Genomic DNA, 18,293 nt, shown 5'->3' with positions numbered 1-18,293 from the left:
CCCATATACAATAATTACTTTTATGATATTGTTAGCCATTTCTATAAGACTAAACACTTGCGGTACCGACCTGTTTAGTGGGAGGGAATTATAATTTTATTTTCATTTAACAGGGCGTTTGGTTGGAGGGGGGAAATTATGTGGGAAAGGAATTGTAATTCCATGGGAGTTGAATGACTGAGAATAAAGTGGGAATTTAAATTCCAGTGTTTGATTGATAGGAATAGAATTACTCGGAATTTCAATTCCAATGTTTGGTATACATGGGAATTGAAAGGGAATAAGTAGTATAAAGTCAAAAATGTCCATTATTGTTGTTAGACATTAATTTTAGGTTAAAAAAGGAAGGGGTAATTTTGACTCATCACTATCTTTTTTTCCAGGAATTAAAATACCAGGGAGGGCATGGGATTTTAATTCCATGAAAATGGGGGAATTGCAATTCCATGGAATTGCAATTCCCTCCAACCAAACTACGGAATTTAATGGCCTTTGGAATTAGGTGGGAATTAAGTGGGAAGGGAATTTAAAATTCCTCCAACCAAACGCCCTGTAAATCTGAAGGCAAACAGATTCTTTTGTTTAGTTGGAATTCTCTCATTTTTATGAAATTAGAATCTTATGTCTTCTTGATATTTTCAATTCCGTAGTTTTTAAGAAGAAAAAAAAAATACAGCTGAGACAAAATTACTTTTTTTTTTCTTTTCTACCCTAAAATTAATGTTTCATTTGTCTGCTATAATAAGTATTTACATTTTGTTCTTTATACAACTTATTCCCATTCAATTCCCATGAATACCAAATAGTGAAATTAAAATTCCAAACAATTCTATTCCACAAACCAAAATTTAAATTCTCACTTTATTCCTACATTATTCCTCTTACCTCTCATGAAATCGCAATTTATTTCTCCCATAATTCCCTCACACCTCGCACAATTTAAAATTTAAAATTCATTTTTTATTTAGCATTCATAGAACTTCATTCTTTCTAAATTTTTTAAGTCATTTGAAATTTTCAAAAATATTATATTATCTAAAAATACTTCTTGTTGAACCAATTAAGCATCTATCCGCTTATCCATCCATAACTAACAGTCAATGGTTCAATCCTTGATTTTGGAGGTGGAGCAACTTTAAATCTCCAGGTCAGCTATCTTATCCAATAGATATACATACAATTCAGCGAAGTGATTAATCATTGTGTTCGATCAACGGTAAAAAGTCTGCGCTACACCCAAAAATTTATTACAATTTGACAACAACAAAAAAAGACAAAATAATAAAAAGATGGTAACATAAAACCAATTAAATTGGATGGCATATTTACCAATTCAAAGCTACCTAACAAGGACAAAGACAATAAAGGGCATGTCATTGAAAACAACGACAACAATGTCATACCTCGTCCTCCTCCGCCGTCTATCTCCGGCAACCATTTTTGTACTTACTGCTTCAATTCTCTTTTCATTTCATATAAAATACATACAACCCACAACACATCATGCACTTTTCTTTCCATCTATTAGATAGCTACATACCCTCTTCTATATATTATTATTATTATACATACATAAACACGTACCCACATACATTTCTTATCTGTTCCTTCTAAATTAATTAATGAATTAGTAGGTGTATGTCTTCGCCTTCTTCTCCATGCACCCAGACAAAGTATTTAATGAAGTGAGCCCGCCGATGGATAATAGGAACTATACCTTTCCAACATTAGGTTTCTTCATGGGGGGACACCCATGTTTTCTAACTCAATTATGTCTCTTTATATTAACTCCCTTCTTTAATTTTCTTAACTCACTTTATCCGTGCCTTTTAATATAATATAAATAGGTCTTTAATTTTCTTAACTCGATTCATCGATGCATTTTAATATAATATGAATAAGTTACATTAAATAGTACAAATTACAAATTTTAGTAAAAAAGAAGTTGTCTATAATCTATATAGCATTGTTCTCGAGTAAAGTGCAATTAACCATGCAGATGAGAAAAATAATAAGGGTAAATTAACCATGAACTATTTAGAAAAGTGTAATTAGGTCTTCAAATTAAAGCCAAGTACGTTGTGTTCAGATGACACCTCTGTGGCTTCCTTTAAGGGAATGTCACAAGATCGAACTCCGGTGGTAGAGAATTAACTCTTTGTGCTCTAATACTTAATTAGAGAAAGTATAGAGCAGATACTACCTTGTAATAGAGTCAATAGTATTCAAAAAAAAAAAGTCTTCAAATTAAAAAATTTCAATGAGATATTTGAACTTAGAAAAAAATGTAATTAGTTCATTTTAACATGTTATTGAACGTAAAATTAAGGTTAAAGGTAATTGGAATGCACAACTAGGGATGAAGACCAATCACCTTTTCATGTTAGTGCATTTCAATCACCTTTAACATGAAGTTTACCTACAATAATATGGTAAAATGGACTAATTGCATTTTTTATTTTATTTTTTTTCTAAATTTTGGTGTTTAATCTGAGTTCTTTAAAAAAATAAATAAATTCCAGAGTCTAATTGCACTTTCTTAAATTAAGGACTTTTTTTTTTTTTTGAATGTCTTAAATTAAGGACTTAATTGACCCTTATTGTTAAAAGAAATAACATCGTTTGTATGAAATTATTTGTTGTAGTCAGTAAATATAAAGACATTTGATAAAATTATCAAAAATCATATAATATAATACAAGATTTAATATTTTTATTTACTGAAAATGTTGTAGCCGCTACTCGAACGTGTAAACTAACCTAGATTGGTCATAGTTGGTCGGTTCAAATAAAAAAAGCTGGCCAATAGATAACGCGCAAATTATGCCATGTTCAGCATGCTTGGTGAACACGGTCCCAAACGGCATCGTTTTTACTAGAAAAAAAATTAGTTAATGTGCTGTTAACGGCTTTTTGCATTCTATGTTCAGATTATAAATTTACATTTATTAAATTATGAATTTTCTGTTATGAGATTATGAATTTACAGTTATGTACTTATGAATTTTCTGTACATTCATAATCTCATAACAGAAAATTCATAATCTCATAAAAGAAAATTCATAATTTCATAACAGTACATTCATAAATCCATGCCTGCACATTCATAATTTATGAGTGTTGAAAAACTTGCGCGAGGAGGAAGTGAAACTGCAAAATGTGAATATAAAGAAGAAAAGTCGCGCTGTTAAAAATAAAAATAAAATTGGTGGAAGATAACGGTGCCCGTAGGCACCGTTACCGTTTGGGACCGTGTTCACCATAGATGGTGAACACGGTTTCATGGCATAACGATTGTAGATAACTTCCAACGAAAATTTAACTTTAAATATTGTGGTTATCAAGTCAACTATTAAAGCAATGAATCGATTGGAATTGGTCAATTAATATCTTCGGAAGTATGTGTACGTGGTGCAATAATAATGGTTGGACAAAGTAGCCACTTCTTCAAAAGTTGAGCATATAAGCCACGTTCATTATGGTGTCTTTCACAACTTTATTATGAGCCAATGCAGTATTTATTAGTAATCAGTTTGTCTGATATATGCAAAGGTTGTATGTATCGATCGCACACCATAGCCCACACAATTATACAGGGACAAACATGAATTGTCAGTCCAAAATATTATAAATGAATTGAAGCTGTATATATATATATATATATAGCTAGAACGTTTCTCCGGCTATAACAAAACATCCATGTTTGCGTGTAGAAAAGGTTATTGTTGTTTTGATGTTATGTTTTTGTTGGGAAAATTATGCAGATCAGAGTTGCAGACATTTCACATGCAGTACGAAACGAATTGAAGGTGGTGGATTATTTGACACAATTCACATATTCCTACCTTAGCTTGGTCATCACTTTTACAGACACAAATTCATAAACTTGCCATCATCCCCTGCCAAAATGTTTGTTGGGAAACATTTAATTTCAACACTACCCAACAGTACAAAAAAAATCGTCTACCAATATATTTCACATATTTTAAAAAGTAAAAAAAAAACATTATATATATATATATATATATATATATATATATATATATATATATATATATATATATATATATATATATATATATATATATAAGGGTTCACGTGCGGTTGTGCGAATGACGCACCTTAAGCATTAAAATGGCGCACCTTAAATACACAAACTACGCACCTTAAACCCACAAACAAAACACCAGCTTTTAGAACACAAACCACGTACCTTAAGCACACAACAAAGCACCTTATTAAGCATACAAACCACGCACCTAAGGTTTTAAAATGGTTCACCTCAAGTTTTACACAACTGACGCACCACCTTAAACATACAAATCACGCACCCTAAGAAGGAAAACAATGCACCTTAAGTTTCAACAACTACTCACATTAAGCACAAAACTGACGCACCTTAAGTACAAAACTCACGCACCCTAAGCACACAAAATTCACGAACCTTAAGAAAAAAAACCTAGCACCTTAAGTTTTAACGACTACTCACATTAAGCACACAACCCACGCACCTTAAGCATAAAACCAACGCACCTTAAGCACAAACTCCACGCACCTTAAGCATAAAACTCACGCACATCAAGCATAAAACATACACACCTTAAATTTAACCTAGAAGCAAAAATTATCAAATTACCACGGCGTTTTTTTTTTTTTTTTTTTTTAGAAAAATGGTAATCGTGGACGTTGATTTAAGCAATATCAGCCACGAGAGAACTAGAAAATAATATGAGGTTCATCTAGAAAGATCTAACAGATTAGAATTAATTTAAAAAATATGGTGTCATTTTTATAAATAACTCAAATTTTGAAGTGCAAATAAACATGTAAGTATATATATATATATATGTAAGTAAAGTGTGCAACTAATATCACTATAAAGTACAACTATTTACACTATAGAGTGCAAGTAATTTACAATGCAATTAATTATAACATTAGGTGTAATTAATATTATTACTCGGGTGTATTTTATATTTTTACACTCTATGTTATTGTTAACTGCACTGTGTAGTATCATTACTTGCACTTCAAAGTTCAGGTGCAAGTGTGCAAGTAATAGCACTATAAAGTGCAACCATTTACACTATAGAGTCCAAGTAATTTATTTACATTTCAAAGTTTAAGTGTACTTTATATTGTTACACTACTCTATGATGTTGTTACTTGCAAATTCCATGAAAAGTGAGGACAAAAACTGTCTTTTTATTTCAAGACCAGCCAAAATAACTCATTTCCATAAACAATTAGCCTTAATCTCCGAATTGTATACAAAGAATTACTTAAAATTACTTCCCTATGAATTTAATTGATGAAAAAATACCAAATGTCTTCTAACACTTGAATACGCGTTCACCTATTAACCATTTTGACCATATAAATATATAATGTTCATATCTTAAAGAAAATTCGAATATACTCTAACTCGACCTAAATCATTAATGGACCTAGTTGATCAATATAATGTTTTAAAATTGCGACATACATGTCAATTTTATATCAAATTTTCAAACAAATATAAATAGTAAAAACACTATATTGAAGACAGGAGCAGCAATGAACCTAACAATTGATGGCTAAAATTGCAGAAGTCAAAATTCCATTAAAAAAGAATAACAAGGTCTCCATCATGTCCAACACAAGGCACCATTACAAGGAGACAGTCCACAACCATTTCTTTCTTATTATAATTATTAATTTGAAAGTGGCTTTCAATTCTATTTTAATTTTTCTTTCAATCCACTATTTATTAGCCCACAAATCATCCAGAAATTTATGGTTGAACACCACCTAAAAGTGGGGTTATTACACTTCCAACATAAGGTGCAATCATATTGTCTTGCAACAGTTGATAGATGTTGTAATGTCTACTAGCTGGTAGTTGTTGCACCAGTTCTGCTCACATTGTTCAATGGCATTCAATTCTCAAAAGATGTCGAATGGGTACAATATGATTCTGTACTGGAATGTCACAAGTTTAATTCTTGTCTCAGTTGAATCTGTCACTCAAAAATTTTTATAGTGTAATTTACCTCGTTTGCAGATTATTATACAAGAGTGAAGTTTACATAGTGCACACTCTTAGATAGTAACAGCAAGTTTCCCTTGTCACTTAAAAAATATTGCTTAATTTAACTTTAATGAATGAATATTGCAATATACAGCAAGTTGTCCATTGCAACAATTTACAATATCAAAGCCTTGATCCTTGAGGATTCAAAGACTCAAACTTATTGTAAACAATTTAGAAAATGAGGTTCCTGGGCTCCAAAGAAAACTTTATATTGTTTCCTCACTTGAAAGCCCACAATAGTGTTCTTAATAGGCCGAATTCATCCAGTTCTTGATAAGCCTAAGGTCTACTATAAGGACGCAATGTTCATATAAGGGTGCACCAGTCTACATTGTTTGGCCCAATTTAGGGCAGCGAACTAAGACAACTAATATGGCCCAAACTATATATCATATACTAGAGGTGAGCATAATTACGAAAAACCAATAAAATCGATAACCGATAACTTAATCGACTTAAAATATTTTAGGTCAGTCAACAATTATTAGTTTTTTTAAAAAAAATCGGTTATTTGGTGAGTCAGTTGTGGATATTAAAAAACCACCGTTGAGTTTCTGTTCATAACTATTTTCACAACTTGTTGAAGGTCCTCTAAAGCTCGGATGCCACCTTACATAACTGACCCTAAAATTGAAATTATGTTTTTAGTCGATTATATCTAAATTATTGATCCATTTTGGTCAATTATGAAGACTAAATAATAGATATTGATTATTCTCGTTATTAATCGGTGATTGACCATAATCGACCAATGCTCACACAACGCAGACCAATTAATATATTATATATTTTCAATTAAGAATATCTTCAAAATAAATAAATATTAGCCAATACACTACATCCTCTTATATGAGCTATTTGAGGCCTTCTTGCCAATAGTGGTGCACCCAAATGTTTAAAATTGAGTTTTTACATCATTCAAACAAAAAAGAAAGGGCCAAGAAAATATCCAAATTTGAAATTTGGATACAATGAAATAAAGGTGGTCATACATTATCAATGAACATTTTCGCAACAGGCATTGATACAAGTCAGTTACAGAATCTAGTTCGGATTAACGAGGTGCTTTCTTCTTCCCTGCAATGGCCACCTTCTTGCCCTTTAGAGTACGGCAATTGTTCTTCGTCCGCTGTCCTCTGCATGGCAATCCTTGAATGTGTCTTATGCCTCTGTAGCACTGAATCTCCTTCAGCCTCCTAATCGCAAGGGCGTTGAATCGCCTCTAAACAACACATTCCAAAAACCATCGTCTTATGTTAGTTCAAGTAAAGTTATGCAATAAAACAAAGCAAAATCAATGCAGTTCCTCGAGGATACTAATCAAGAATTCAAGAGCATTAATATGGTATACCACAACCGAGTTAATGATACCTTAGCCAACACAAGGCAAAGAGTAAAAAGTACAAAGCTTACAAGTTCCGACATTTAAATGTCAGAAGTTGAGGAACAAAATATACGCAGAATCACATGTTCCATTAAAAGTAATGGCCAAAAGGTTCCTGAATGAACACTAAAAGTACTAATCTTTCTGTTCCATTTTATCTGTCATGTTTACAAAATTGAATTGTAAATAACTTCAATTAAGTCTTGTTAACCGAACCAAACACATAAAATGACACAGAGGGAGTAGCATCTAACTTGGTTTCAAAGTTCTTCAGAAAACTACAGTACTATTCAGGATTGCTCTTTTAGCACTATACCACTTTTAGTTAGGTTCAGCATATTATAACTCACAACTCACAAGTATCTAAAACTGCATTATAAAGTTAGATTCTTTCTCTCAGACTTCTTCCGTTTTTTTACTGTTTTGTTCTCATCAGTTGGTACACTAGGTGCTCCACATTCAAGAATGGGTCAATGTTCAATCTCGCAATTAACTTTTTAGTCACATGTGAACAGGAATTCACACATGCTTGGTATGTGCAAGAATGTTGAACGTAAAAAATCATTTCTCAATCACCCTATAAAACCAAATCTCCAATTTTCTAATTCGTCCATACATCTCCACCAATGATCAAAACAGGCAACAGGGATCGGAGATCAAAATTGGCATTTGCCCAGCAACTAATCTTGACTCCAGAAGGAATGCAACAATTAGTGAAGCTCTATAGTTTTTTATTTTCCTAGCTATAGCCACCATAAACAACAAGACACCATTCTACACCACAAACCTTCATGAAAGTTTTCGGGTTTTTTTTTCTTCAAATACCCTCAAAAGTGAGAATTTCCATTGCTGGCTGTATCAAATTCAACTAAAGCAATTCCAAAACTTTGGCTCTACCATTGCTGCCATAGACCCTACAATCAATTTCTAAAAAACCTTCCTTTATGGGTTTATACTAATGAAAACATTGCACTCTGGGTTAACCTATCTCTTTTTACTTAGTTCATCTGTAACTTGCATTCATTCAAAACACAGCCTCCTAATATACCCAATCCAAACTGATAGGGATACCCGAAATCAATGCAAGACAAAAATATCAAATTAGGTATAACAAAAACTAGAAATAAAATGTAAGGATTGGGAATTTACGAGGTCGCCTTCAATCATGTACTTTGAGACTTCGTCACGGAGAGTAATGAGCTCCTCCTGGGACAATTCCTTGGTGATCTTGTTGTCCATGCCGATGTCGGAGAGTATCTGTCTTGCTCTGCTGCGCCCAACCCCATGGATGTACTGCAGCGAGTACTCCACTCTCTTGTTGTTGGGTATCTCCACTCCCCCCACACGCACGCACTTGATGCTCAAACCCCCAATCTGCCAAAAAACAATGAAATTTTCAAGAAAATGAATTAAAGAAAACTGAAAACCCGTCGTTTGGTTAGTGAAAAAGAAGAGAAATTGCGATGGATTTGGTTCTTGACCTTTGGAGAAGTTGAAATGGGGAAGGAGAGAGAGGTCTTTCGGTTGGAGGAGGGGAGGGCATTGGTGATAATGGAGAGTGATGGCAGAACTGGAGTTGCTAGCGCTTGCGCCATCGCAGAAGATAAGAGGGAGGAGATAGAATTGAAGGATGATGCCAATTAATTCTCTTATCCTTTGGTAAAGGAAATTTGGTGCCCGACCCGAATATTATCAACTTCTAATTATATTCTCATGGACAATAACTTGTACAAGACTCTCTCACATATGGGCATATGGCAAATTTTTAAGTGAACTATAAAAATAAAAATAAAAAAAAAAACATTTTTAATGTATTAAAAGTACATTATTTGTATGTATTGAATATACATTACACAAAATAATATACATTTAATACTTAAATAATTTATTTTCTCTGAATATAAGTTACATATTAATATACTAAAACTATATTCTTACGACTCGAGTACTCTAAAAAGCAGAATTATCTATTTAGTTATATATCATTATAACTATATCCTCACCATTATCTACTTATATATTTATTAATTATTATGATTACATTCATTATCGTCTTCTTTTACTTATCATTTTCTTCTTTTTTTTCTACACGCATTTATTATATACACATAACTTATTTGCTTACGCTTAAAGTTAGAAATTATTCACATTATCAAAATTAAAACGTTAACTCTACACCCAAATTTTAGATTTTGATTGAACTCAATAGATTATTGGTTCAGATATTTGACATTGAGGTATCGCACATATTAGACGTCAAAGTATATATATATATATATATATATATATATATATATATATAGAATCGGACTCAGGTGCGAATGCTTCGCCAGGAGCGAAATAGGAATAGATTCTGTCCGTCCACGTGTCCAGATCTAATGGATGAGAAACACTGATTTTTTAAAAAAAAAAACGCGGTGGCATTTTTATAAATAATTGAACATCGAAGTGCAAGTAAAATGTATTACAAGTGCATATAAAATGTATCATAGGTGCAAGTAAAAATTTACACCGAGTATCAATACTAAGTGCACCTACAGTTATAAGTAGTTGCATCTATAGTTCTAAGTAGTTGCATACATAGTTATAAGTAGTTGCACCTAGGTGCATGAATGTTTGCGGGTGGTTTTCAGGGGTATTACTGCCCGCTGAACTCAGAACAATGAATGTTAACAAGGCAAAATTACATGCACTTATAAGTGAAAGTAGGTGCACCTATAGTTATAAGTAGTTGCACCTATAGTTATAAATAGTTGCACCTATAGTTATAAGCACACCCAAGTGCATGAATGTTTGCGGGAAGTGAATGCTAACAAGACAAAATTACATGCACTTATAGGTGAAAGTAGGTGCACTTGTAAGTGATTTTACTTGCACTTCGATGTTCAATTATTTACGAAAATGCCATCATATTTTTTTTTTTAAGTTATTAGATCTGGACACGTGTCGCGCGCTGATTTGTTCGCATATTTCTTCGTGGACACTTATTTGCACCTGAGTGCATCTCTCTCTCTCTCTCTCTCTCTCTCTCTCTCTCTCTCTATATATATATATATATATATATATATATATATATATATATATATCATTCAAATGAATATATCCAAAAATATTATAAATATTAACTCAAAACATATTAATATTATCTAAACTAAATTTTAGGTGAACTTAATAGGTTATATATTTAGTAATTTTATATATAAATATAAATTTAGTATTGATATCAAATGTAAAAATCTAACATATACGAGACTTAAAATTAAAATTTATATTTATTATATTTCATTTAAACTAAACATATTCGAAAATATTTTAAACATAAGGTTTAAAAATTACTCAAAATTAAACTTATGTTAATTTTATAACATAGTCTAAAAAATAAATAAATGAATGTTGATAATTAAACAAGATTTCTAAATAAAAATAGAGAATAAAAACCGAAAAATTAGAAGAAAAATAAAAATCAATTTTTTGAAATAAACGGGCTCTTAGCTTCTAAGGAAAAAGTAAAGCATCGCCGCAAATCCTGGAAAACATCTCTCCCCTATGTATATATTGTGTGTTCTCTGAAAAATGCAAAACTTGTTTATTCAAAATTATCAACCGCCCTTATTTAATTGGAATTGAAGGGCTGCTCAGACGACTCATTATTTACTTCTTCCATGAACTCTTAAGCACAGGTTTAGTGCTTAAGATTAGTTTGGCTCAATCTGAAAAACCTTTTTTGAGTGTTATTGGCCCTATTACATTGTAGTATCTGTTCAAGAACCAATAACGCCTCCACTGAGGCTCGAACTCGTAACCTTCCAAATGGAAGTCCAACCCGGATACCATTAGACCACATAGTCTTGGTCAATTTGAAAAACCTAATTTATCAAAAAATAAATAAAATACAAATTCCATGATCATGGCACTACAAAGAAAGTGCAGGCTTCATCACTACCTTTAATGCTTCTTGAATCCAATGCAGACTTACCATAGATTTGAAGTTTGAACCATACAATGCCCAAAAGCAAGCAAGCAATCAAGCTAATCCACGTAACTAATTAATTAAACTAAAGAGTTAATACCCAAAATCCTCCTCGACTATAGTGATTTTTCTCAATTTCGTCCTAAACGACTTTGGTGACCTAATATCGTCCCAGACTTTTGTGTTTTGCTCAATTTAGTCCCAGACTTTTGTGTTTTTGCTCAATTTAGTCTTTCATTTGTTATTCTGTCCATTTGGTGTTAAATAAATAGACAATTTAGTAATTTTAATATTGGTATCTCTTTACTCATAGACATGTGAACTGCGAAATCCTTTTTTTTTTTACGAATTACTCCCAGAATTACTCCTAAAACTGCGAATATAAAATTTGATTTGCAGGTCCGAGAGTAATTCTGGGTGTAATTCGTACAAGAAAGAGGAATTTCGCACTTCACAAGTTGAAAGTAAAGAGAGATCAATATTGACATTACTGAATTGTCCTTTATTTAACACCAATTTGACGGAATAACAAATGGAGGACTAAATTGAGCGAAACACAAAAGTCTGGGACGATATTAGGTTACCAAAATCGTTTAGGACGAAATTGAGAAAAACCACTATAGTCGATGAGGATTTTGGGTATTAACTCTTAAACTAAACCAGGAGTTAGTTCATCTTCTTCTTATTATTACTAAAGCTAGCATGCCAATTAAATATACAATAAATCACATGTTTTGGGAGAACATAATTTTCAAACCACAAATTAAAGAACACTAGCTACCCACCCGGACTATTTCATATTAGTGTTGTTGAGAAGTTGATCTAACACATATTTCTTCCTACCAACTAACCCCACTTCTCCACATCCCAATTCTTATATAAACTTGAATTGCCAAGATATATACAACCCAAGCTGACAAAACAAAACATTTTTCTTCACTACACCATTCATCTCATAATCTTCTGAAAACCCAACCCCCATTCACCAAGAATGCCTCATTATCATCTCAACCCATCCTTTCTCTTGCTTTTCCTCATCACTGTATCCCCTGCAGTGGTGAACATGGTTCAAACCGAGGCCAGAAACCTCCTGGAAATAACCTTGCCTGACCTCCCCTTTCCTCATATCCCTACATTGCCTAAACCTGAAATACCAACCTTCCCAGAAATTCCAAAACCTGAGCTACCAACTTTACCAAAGCCTGAATTCCCAGAAATTCCAAAACCTGAACTGCCATCCATTCCAAAGCCTGAATTCCCAGAAATTCCAAAACCGGAGTTTCCATCCATTCCAAAGCTTGAAGTCCCTGAAATTCCAAAGCCATGATCGAGTTCTTAAACGCTTGCTTAAGCGCGCATATATATGTTCTCCGGCATCCTCAGAATATTTACAGTGTGTTCATGATATTGATTATACATATAGTATTTACATGTCATATATATATATATATATATATATATATATATATATATATATATATATATATATATTCCCATTTAGCTTGAACCAATGTTTCGTTTGTACTCGTCTTTCAATTCCTATATATGCGTGCTTGCATGTACAGTTGATTTCATCAACACTATATATATATTCGGTCTGTTGCTATTAAAATCTGTTCAATTACTATTCTTGAAAAGCAAACACTAGATAGTATTTGCATGTTAAGGTTTACTCGCACATATAAATAAGAATGATATATACGTGCGTGAGAGCAAATGAATTTAATTTATTTGCTTTGAATCCGATCGATCGAGCAAATGAATTCATATTAATTAAGCATCGATCTCAAATGCTTGTAAGTTGTAACGACATCGACTAATTGCAATTAACTTACACTTAATTCCAAGTAATCATATCGTTTGAGTTTTCTTCCAATCAATAAGTATATAAACTGTACTTATGACAAGCTTAAAGAGCTAACATCGTATTTGTCAGTGTGTCAAAACTCAAAACTCTGAACACTTCAAAGACCGTCTGATGCATGCAATTATTAAATTAAAAAAAAAAAAAAAAACCTATAATTAATTTATTTAAAAATAAATTATTTTTACAATTTTTGTGATATGTTTTATCATTAATTTTTTTGCTAGTATTTTTATTTTACTTAAAATCAAATTTTATTTTTAACGTTATTTAGAATATAAATATAATATATATGCAATAAAGCATGCAATTATTAAATTTTTTTTAAAAAAAAAAACCTATAATTAATTTATTTAAAAATAAATTATTTTTACAATTTTTTGTGATATGTTTTATCATTAATTTTTTTACTAGTATTTTTATTTTACTTCAAATCAAATTTTATTTTTAACTTTATTTAGAATATAAATATAATATATATGCAATAAAAAATAATAGTTGAGGTGTAGGAAGTGGATCTCATGCATACAAGAGCGGGAGTATTGATGTGGAGTAGTATGATATTAACACTTCTATGATTAGACCTGGCAATTATGGAAACGACACGAAATCGGACACAAAAATAACAAGTTAGTGTTTAATTTTAACGTGTCCCGGGTCGTTAACGGGTTGACCCGTTAAGAACCTGTTATGTTTCGTGACGTTGACCCGTTAGCCTGAGAGTAGGCCGCCGAAGCAAGTGTATGATCAAATAAATTAATTGATCTAATCAAAATAGAGATCGAATGTGGTAATAGGTTTCAGGTGCAGAGATTGGGTTTAATCTCAACCCTTGATATAATCAAAATCAACAGTCCCGATTGAACACAAATTTTAAAAAAAAAAACACGGTGGTAATAGGATCGTTTTGCATCTAGGTCAAATTTAAGGTGTGTGGTTTTTTTTTCTTAAGATGCGTGATTTTCCTTCTTAAAGTACGTGATTTTTGTACTGTGTGCTTAAGGTGCGTCGGTCTAAAACTTTAGGTGCGTGATTTTCCTTTTTAAGATGCATGGTCTGTGTGCTTAAAGTGCGTCAGTTGTTGAAACTTAATGTGCGTCGGCTTAAAACTTTAGGTGTGTGATTTCCTTCTTAAGGTACACCAATCTAAAGTTTTAGGTGCATCATATTTCTTGTTATGATGCATCGTTTTTCTTCTTAAAATATTTTGTTTTCTTTTTTTAAGTGAGTTGTTTTTCTTTTTTCAATTTACTTTTTAAATTGAGGACGCGTTCCTTTTTTTTTTTTTGGTTGCAATTTAAAAACACAACCACTATCCATTTACTTTTTTATTATAGGTGAGTAGTTTACTGTAGAAATAGAATAAAAAGGTTTAAAACATGCTATTATTATTGTGTGGACCATGATCCATACCAGTTGTGTGGACCATATTTTATCTACTGAAAAATAATGTATATTCAGTACAAAAATAATGTACATTCTATACAAAAATAGTTTATATTGTATTCAAAGGATATACATTATTTTTGTTTTGAGTGTATATTATATTGTATATAATGTACATTCAGTATAAAACTAATGTACATTTATAATATATGTACATTTATAATATTATAAATGTACTTTTTGCCCAAAACATGTGATTATGTTATGTTTTGTATTCCTGTGTTAATAGGCTTGTCATCACTGGCCCAACCCATATGTTTGTTGTTCCTTCCAGTTGCCGGCAAATTATATCGTGCACCATTCCACCAGTGCGTACAATGCATAGTAAGTCTTGACTAAAACGATGTTGTTTTGTATATATTTATTTTTTAGAAATTCTATTTCCCGTTTCTGTCGATAATTTAAAAAAACAAATCTAATTTTGAATGTACAGAATTGTATAGTAAAATACGCATAAACTCTTAACAGAATGCACTTAAACTCTTAATATAAAAACGAAATCGTTTTGGACAGGGCGCACAATGCATTGTGCATAGGGATGTCAATTTTCTTCGTCCCTGATGGGAATTCTCGGTCCACGCCCCTACAGGGACAGGGAAACCCCTCCCTATTCAGAAATGGGACAGGTTCGAGATCACTGTTTCGGCGACGAGAAGTATACTCCCCGTCCTGTTATCATCCCTAATTGTGCGCTCTGATCAACGATATAACGATTGCTAGTTGCCCTAACCCTAGCTTTCCATCCTATGCATATCTTTCATTTCACTATCTTCCCCTCTGAGTACACTTGTCAACTTGCGAATTTTAATTTTGCTATTTCTTTCATCATTCTTGTTAATTCCCCCTAATATGATAGTAAGATTTAAACAACTATTTGAGTATGGACAGTGGACATTTAGACAACAATTTGAGTATGTCGCTCACGAGTTAACATATCTTAAAACTCATCTCTCAATTCCCAATTTCTCTAAAACATCGTACAACTTTTAAATTCAACTCAACTACGAAAGCAAATAATGTTCAAGTTTAAAACTACTTGAACTCATTGAAAGAAATGGGTAACTTCACAAGAATGAAACAATCCCGGTCTTTTGATTCGGCCTAACATTAGACTACGAAAGTAACATTAATACACCCTCAATCCTTTGTAAAATTAAACCAATATATACCCATTTCAATCCTTACTTATATTTCCCTTCTTTTATTCCATCACCATCTATCTATTTAGTAGATTCCCAACAAATACTTCATCCTTTTAATTAGTGCAGAGTTGAGTTTTTGATTTTGCATTGAACAAACCGAACATGAATGAACGGCCATGGAAGATTGAACAAAGCAAGTATTTGAAGAAGATCACTAAAGTTAGATTATAATAGCAAAGGAAATACATTCAAGTTTAGGAGACAGACATGCCAGTACAGATGATAAGGTCTGTGTTTCCATTTCACCCCGGATTAAGTCAAACCCAGGTTGACAACCAAAACACAGGCCACACACAAACATTACCTAAAACGATGAATTAAAACCCCTAAACAACAACAAAGAAACTCAGACTGTACATAGATAGCCCCTACAACAACGTAAGTCAACCAAAGGAAAGCCAGTCAGGCCTTACTCGGAGGAGAAGGAACATTACCCATCAGGTTTCCGATGGGCTTTGGTTCAGAACCATCACGGAAACCGTTCCGCGGTGGAGAAAACACCGCCGGCAGGAAGTCTGGCCTGGAGCACACGAAGTTCGATTTCTGGAAATGTTTAACAAGTTCCCTTCTACCCTGAAAATTTTAAGCATAAAATCAGAAAGTGTTGAATATCTTACATCAAAAACAAACAAACCACCTTAAATAGGATTAGCTACTAGATAATCTTGTCCAAGATGGATGGTTTGTTTATCTACAAGTCAAAAATAGCTCTTTAGATACCTGGATTCGAGCCCAGGTAACAGCACATATCTTCTTGGAAGTGAAAAAACCATTTGTAGTTCTCAACACACCCCATGAATGGTTCTGAAGAACCTCACGGATCTTTGCAGCAGCTGCTGCAGTAGTAAAGTTCACGAACGCATATCCTACATTGTTGTTTGTCCTTCGAAACCCACAAAAAAAAAGGTGGAAAAACAATAAAAATAGCTCAAATCAGAAGACTACTCATCTGATCTCTTGATTGCTTTAATTTAATGAAGATTCACTAGCTTCAAGGGAAAAGAACTCACTTAAAATCCATTGGGAGGTAAAGGAAATCATACTGCAGGTGGCTCTCGATGCAATACTTATCAAGAAATGCCATAAAGCTTTCCCTCCTGAACACATCACAACGAAAGCAAGATTTTTTTAGTTTATGAATGTGAATGAAAACAGTTGCTAAACCAGGTAGGTTTTAATGCACCCATATTTTAGCAGAAAATGGAGATTTCCAGTTAAATAAAAACTTTTAAGAGCATTAAATGCTAAGCTAATAAATATATATATATATCAATGGAAATAAATGAGGAAGAGAATAGCAAAAGGCAAAAATGATTTTAGCACTGATGCACTGGGATAGGGACAGACAGTGAAGAGAAAGTGCAATAACTTCCCTTTTGCTATGGCCTCTTCAGTGGCTAGACAATAAGGCTGAGATAGACTGCTACTCAGAATAACCTATGCTAAAACATTGGGTATATGTCTAGCACTAGAATGGACAAGTTAGTCTCCTCAGAATCTCCCAAAATTGATCTTTCTTTATCAATGGAAAGTTAAAAGACAAAAACTGGTAATAACCTTTTGAAAAACCCTTCATTTCTGAAAAGGGTTTTGATTTTTTTAAACATATTTTTTGCAACCTTCCTGTATTTGAAACTCATTAATCTAACCACCAAGAGGGCTTGAAACTTTAAAGATGAAAGACTCACTGATATTGATTGGGGATGTTTCGGATCATGACGGTGGTTTTACCAGACACCGGAGAGGATGAATCACCCCGGTCGGCGGCGGCGGCGGAAGCTCCTTCGGGCTTCACCTTTCGTCTCCATATTTTGCTCCTCTCTGTGGCCCTCAGTCTGGGAGGTAGAGCCAGTTTCTTCAAGTCTCTTCGTCGGGTGATGGGTGGAGGCGGCGCAGCCTTCTTGATGGCGGCGGGGCCACCATCAGGCTGAGACTGGTGCAGAGAGAAGTGATCGTACGGTACATGGTAAAAATGATGCCACTGTGGCGCCAACCCCTGGGCGGCAGAAAATCCAACAACCGGTGGCGGCGGCGGCGGCGGCAGTATGATTTTGTGCGGGAGATACGTAAGGAGAGGAGAACAAGAAGAAAGGCCTTGTGGCCTCCATTCTTCCGCTAGAGGGTTCAAAGAAGTCGCCATAAGAGCTTTGAAGTTTGAGATAGAAAACCAAGCACACAGAGAGGGGGAGAGAGGGAGATGAACTAAGGGAAACTACAAAGAAAGCAAACTGGAAACTGGTGGAAACTCCTTGAAAATCTTGTATTGATATATAAAAATTTTAAAAGAACAAAAAAAATCAGAGTATAAACACAAAGAAGAGAGACATGAAAAAACAGCAACTCAGAAAGTTTCA

General features: G+C 33.2%; 2 protein-coding genes across 2 annotated transcripts; both read right to left on the bottom strand.

Annotated features, from left to right (window-relative positions):
* Positions 1-6,939: 6,939 nt before the first annotated feature.
* Positions 6,940-9,142, bottom strand: LOC109175266 (30S ribosomal protein S13, chloroplastic-like). The gene is made up of 3 exons (XM_019324503.1): positions 8,939-9,142; positions 8,607-8,831; positions 6,940-7,295 (listed from the first exon to the last, which is right to left on the bottom strand). The coding sequence occupies exons 1-3, from the start codon at positions 9,050-9,052 to the stop codon at positions 7,128-7,130; spliced, it is 507 nt and encodes a 168-aa protein (XP_019180048.1). The 5' UTR covers positions 9,053-9,142; the 3' UTR covers positions 6,940-7,127.
* Positions 9,143-16,341: 7,199 nt separating this feature from the next.
* On the bottom strand, positions 16,342-18,079 carry LOC109175415 (protein terminal ear1 homolog). The gene is made up of 4 exons (XM_019324678.1): positions 17,628-18,079; positions 16,950-17,036; positions 16,660-16,822; positions 16,342-16,512 (listed from the first exon to the last, which is right to left on the bottom strand). Exons 1-4 carry the CDS (start codon positions 18,077-18,079, stop codon positions 16,342-16,344), a joined length of 873 nt encoding a protein of 290 aa, XP_019180223.1.
* Between the last annotated feature and the right edge of the window lie 214 nt (positions 18,080-18,293).

Source organism: Ipomoea nil, unplaced genomic scaffold (genome assembly GCF_001879475.1).
Source record: "Ipomoea nil cultivar Tokyo-kokei standard unplaced genomic scaffold, Asagao_1.1 scaffold0688, whole genome shotgun sequence".
Classification (NCBI taxonomy): domain Eukaryota; kingdom Viridiplantae; phylum Streptophyta; class Magnoliopsida; order Solanales; family Convolvulaceae; genus Ipomoea; species Ipomoea nil.
The sequence above is the reverse complement of the archived record's forward strand: the minus strand, read 5'-3'. Positions and strand labels throughout refer to the sequence as shown.

Coding starts and splice junctions, on each gene's coding strand:
- LOC109175266 (XM_019324503.1), bottom strand. CDS start 9,052: ATGGCGCAAGCGCTAGCAACTCCAGTTCTGCCATCACTCTCCATTATC. Junction 8,832..8,938: donor CCATTTCAACTTCTCCAAAG/GTCAAGAACCAA, acceptor GTTTTTTGGCAG/ATTGGGGGTTTGAGCATCAA. Junction 7,296..8,606: donor ACATGATTGAAGGCGACCTC/GTAAATTCCCAA, acceptor TGTGTTGTTTAG/AGGCGATTCAACGCCCTTGC.
- LOC109175415 (XM_019324678.1), bottom strand. CDS start 18,079: ATGGCGACTTCTTTGAACCCTCTAGCGGAAGAATGGAGGCCACAAGGC. Junction 17,037..17,627: donor AACATCCCCAATCAATATCA/GTGAGTCTTTCA, acceptor TGATGTGTTCAG/GAGGGAAAGCTTTATGGCAT. Junction 16,513..16,659: donor TTACCTGGGCTCGAATCCAG/GTATCTAAAGAG, acceptor TAAAATTTTCAG/GGTAGAAGGGAACTTGTTAA.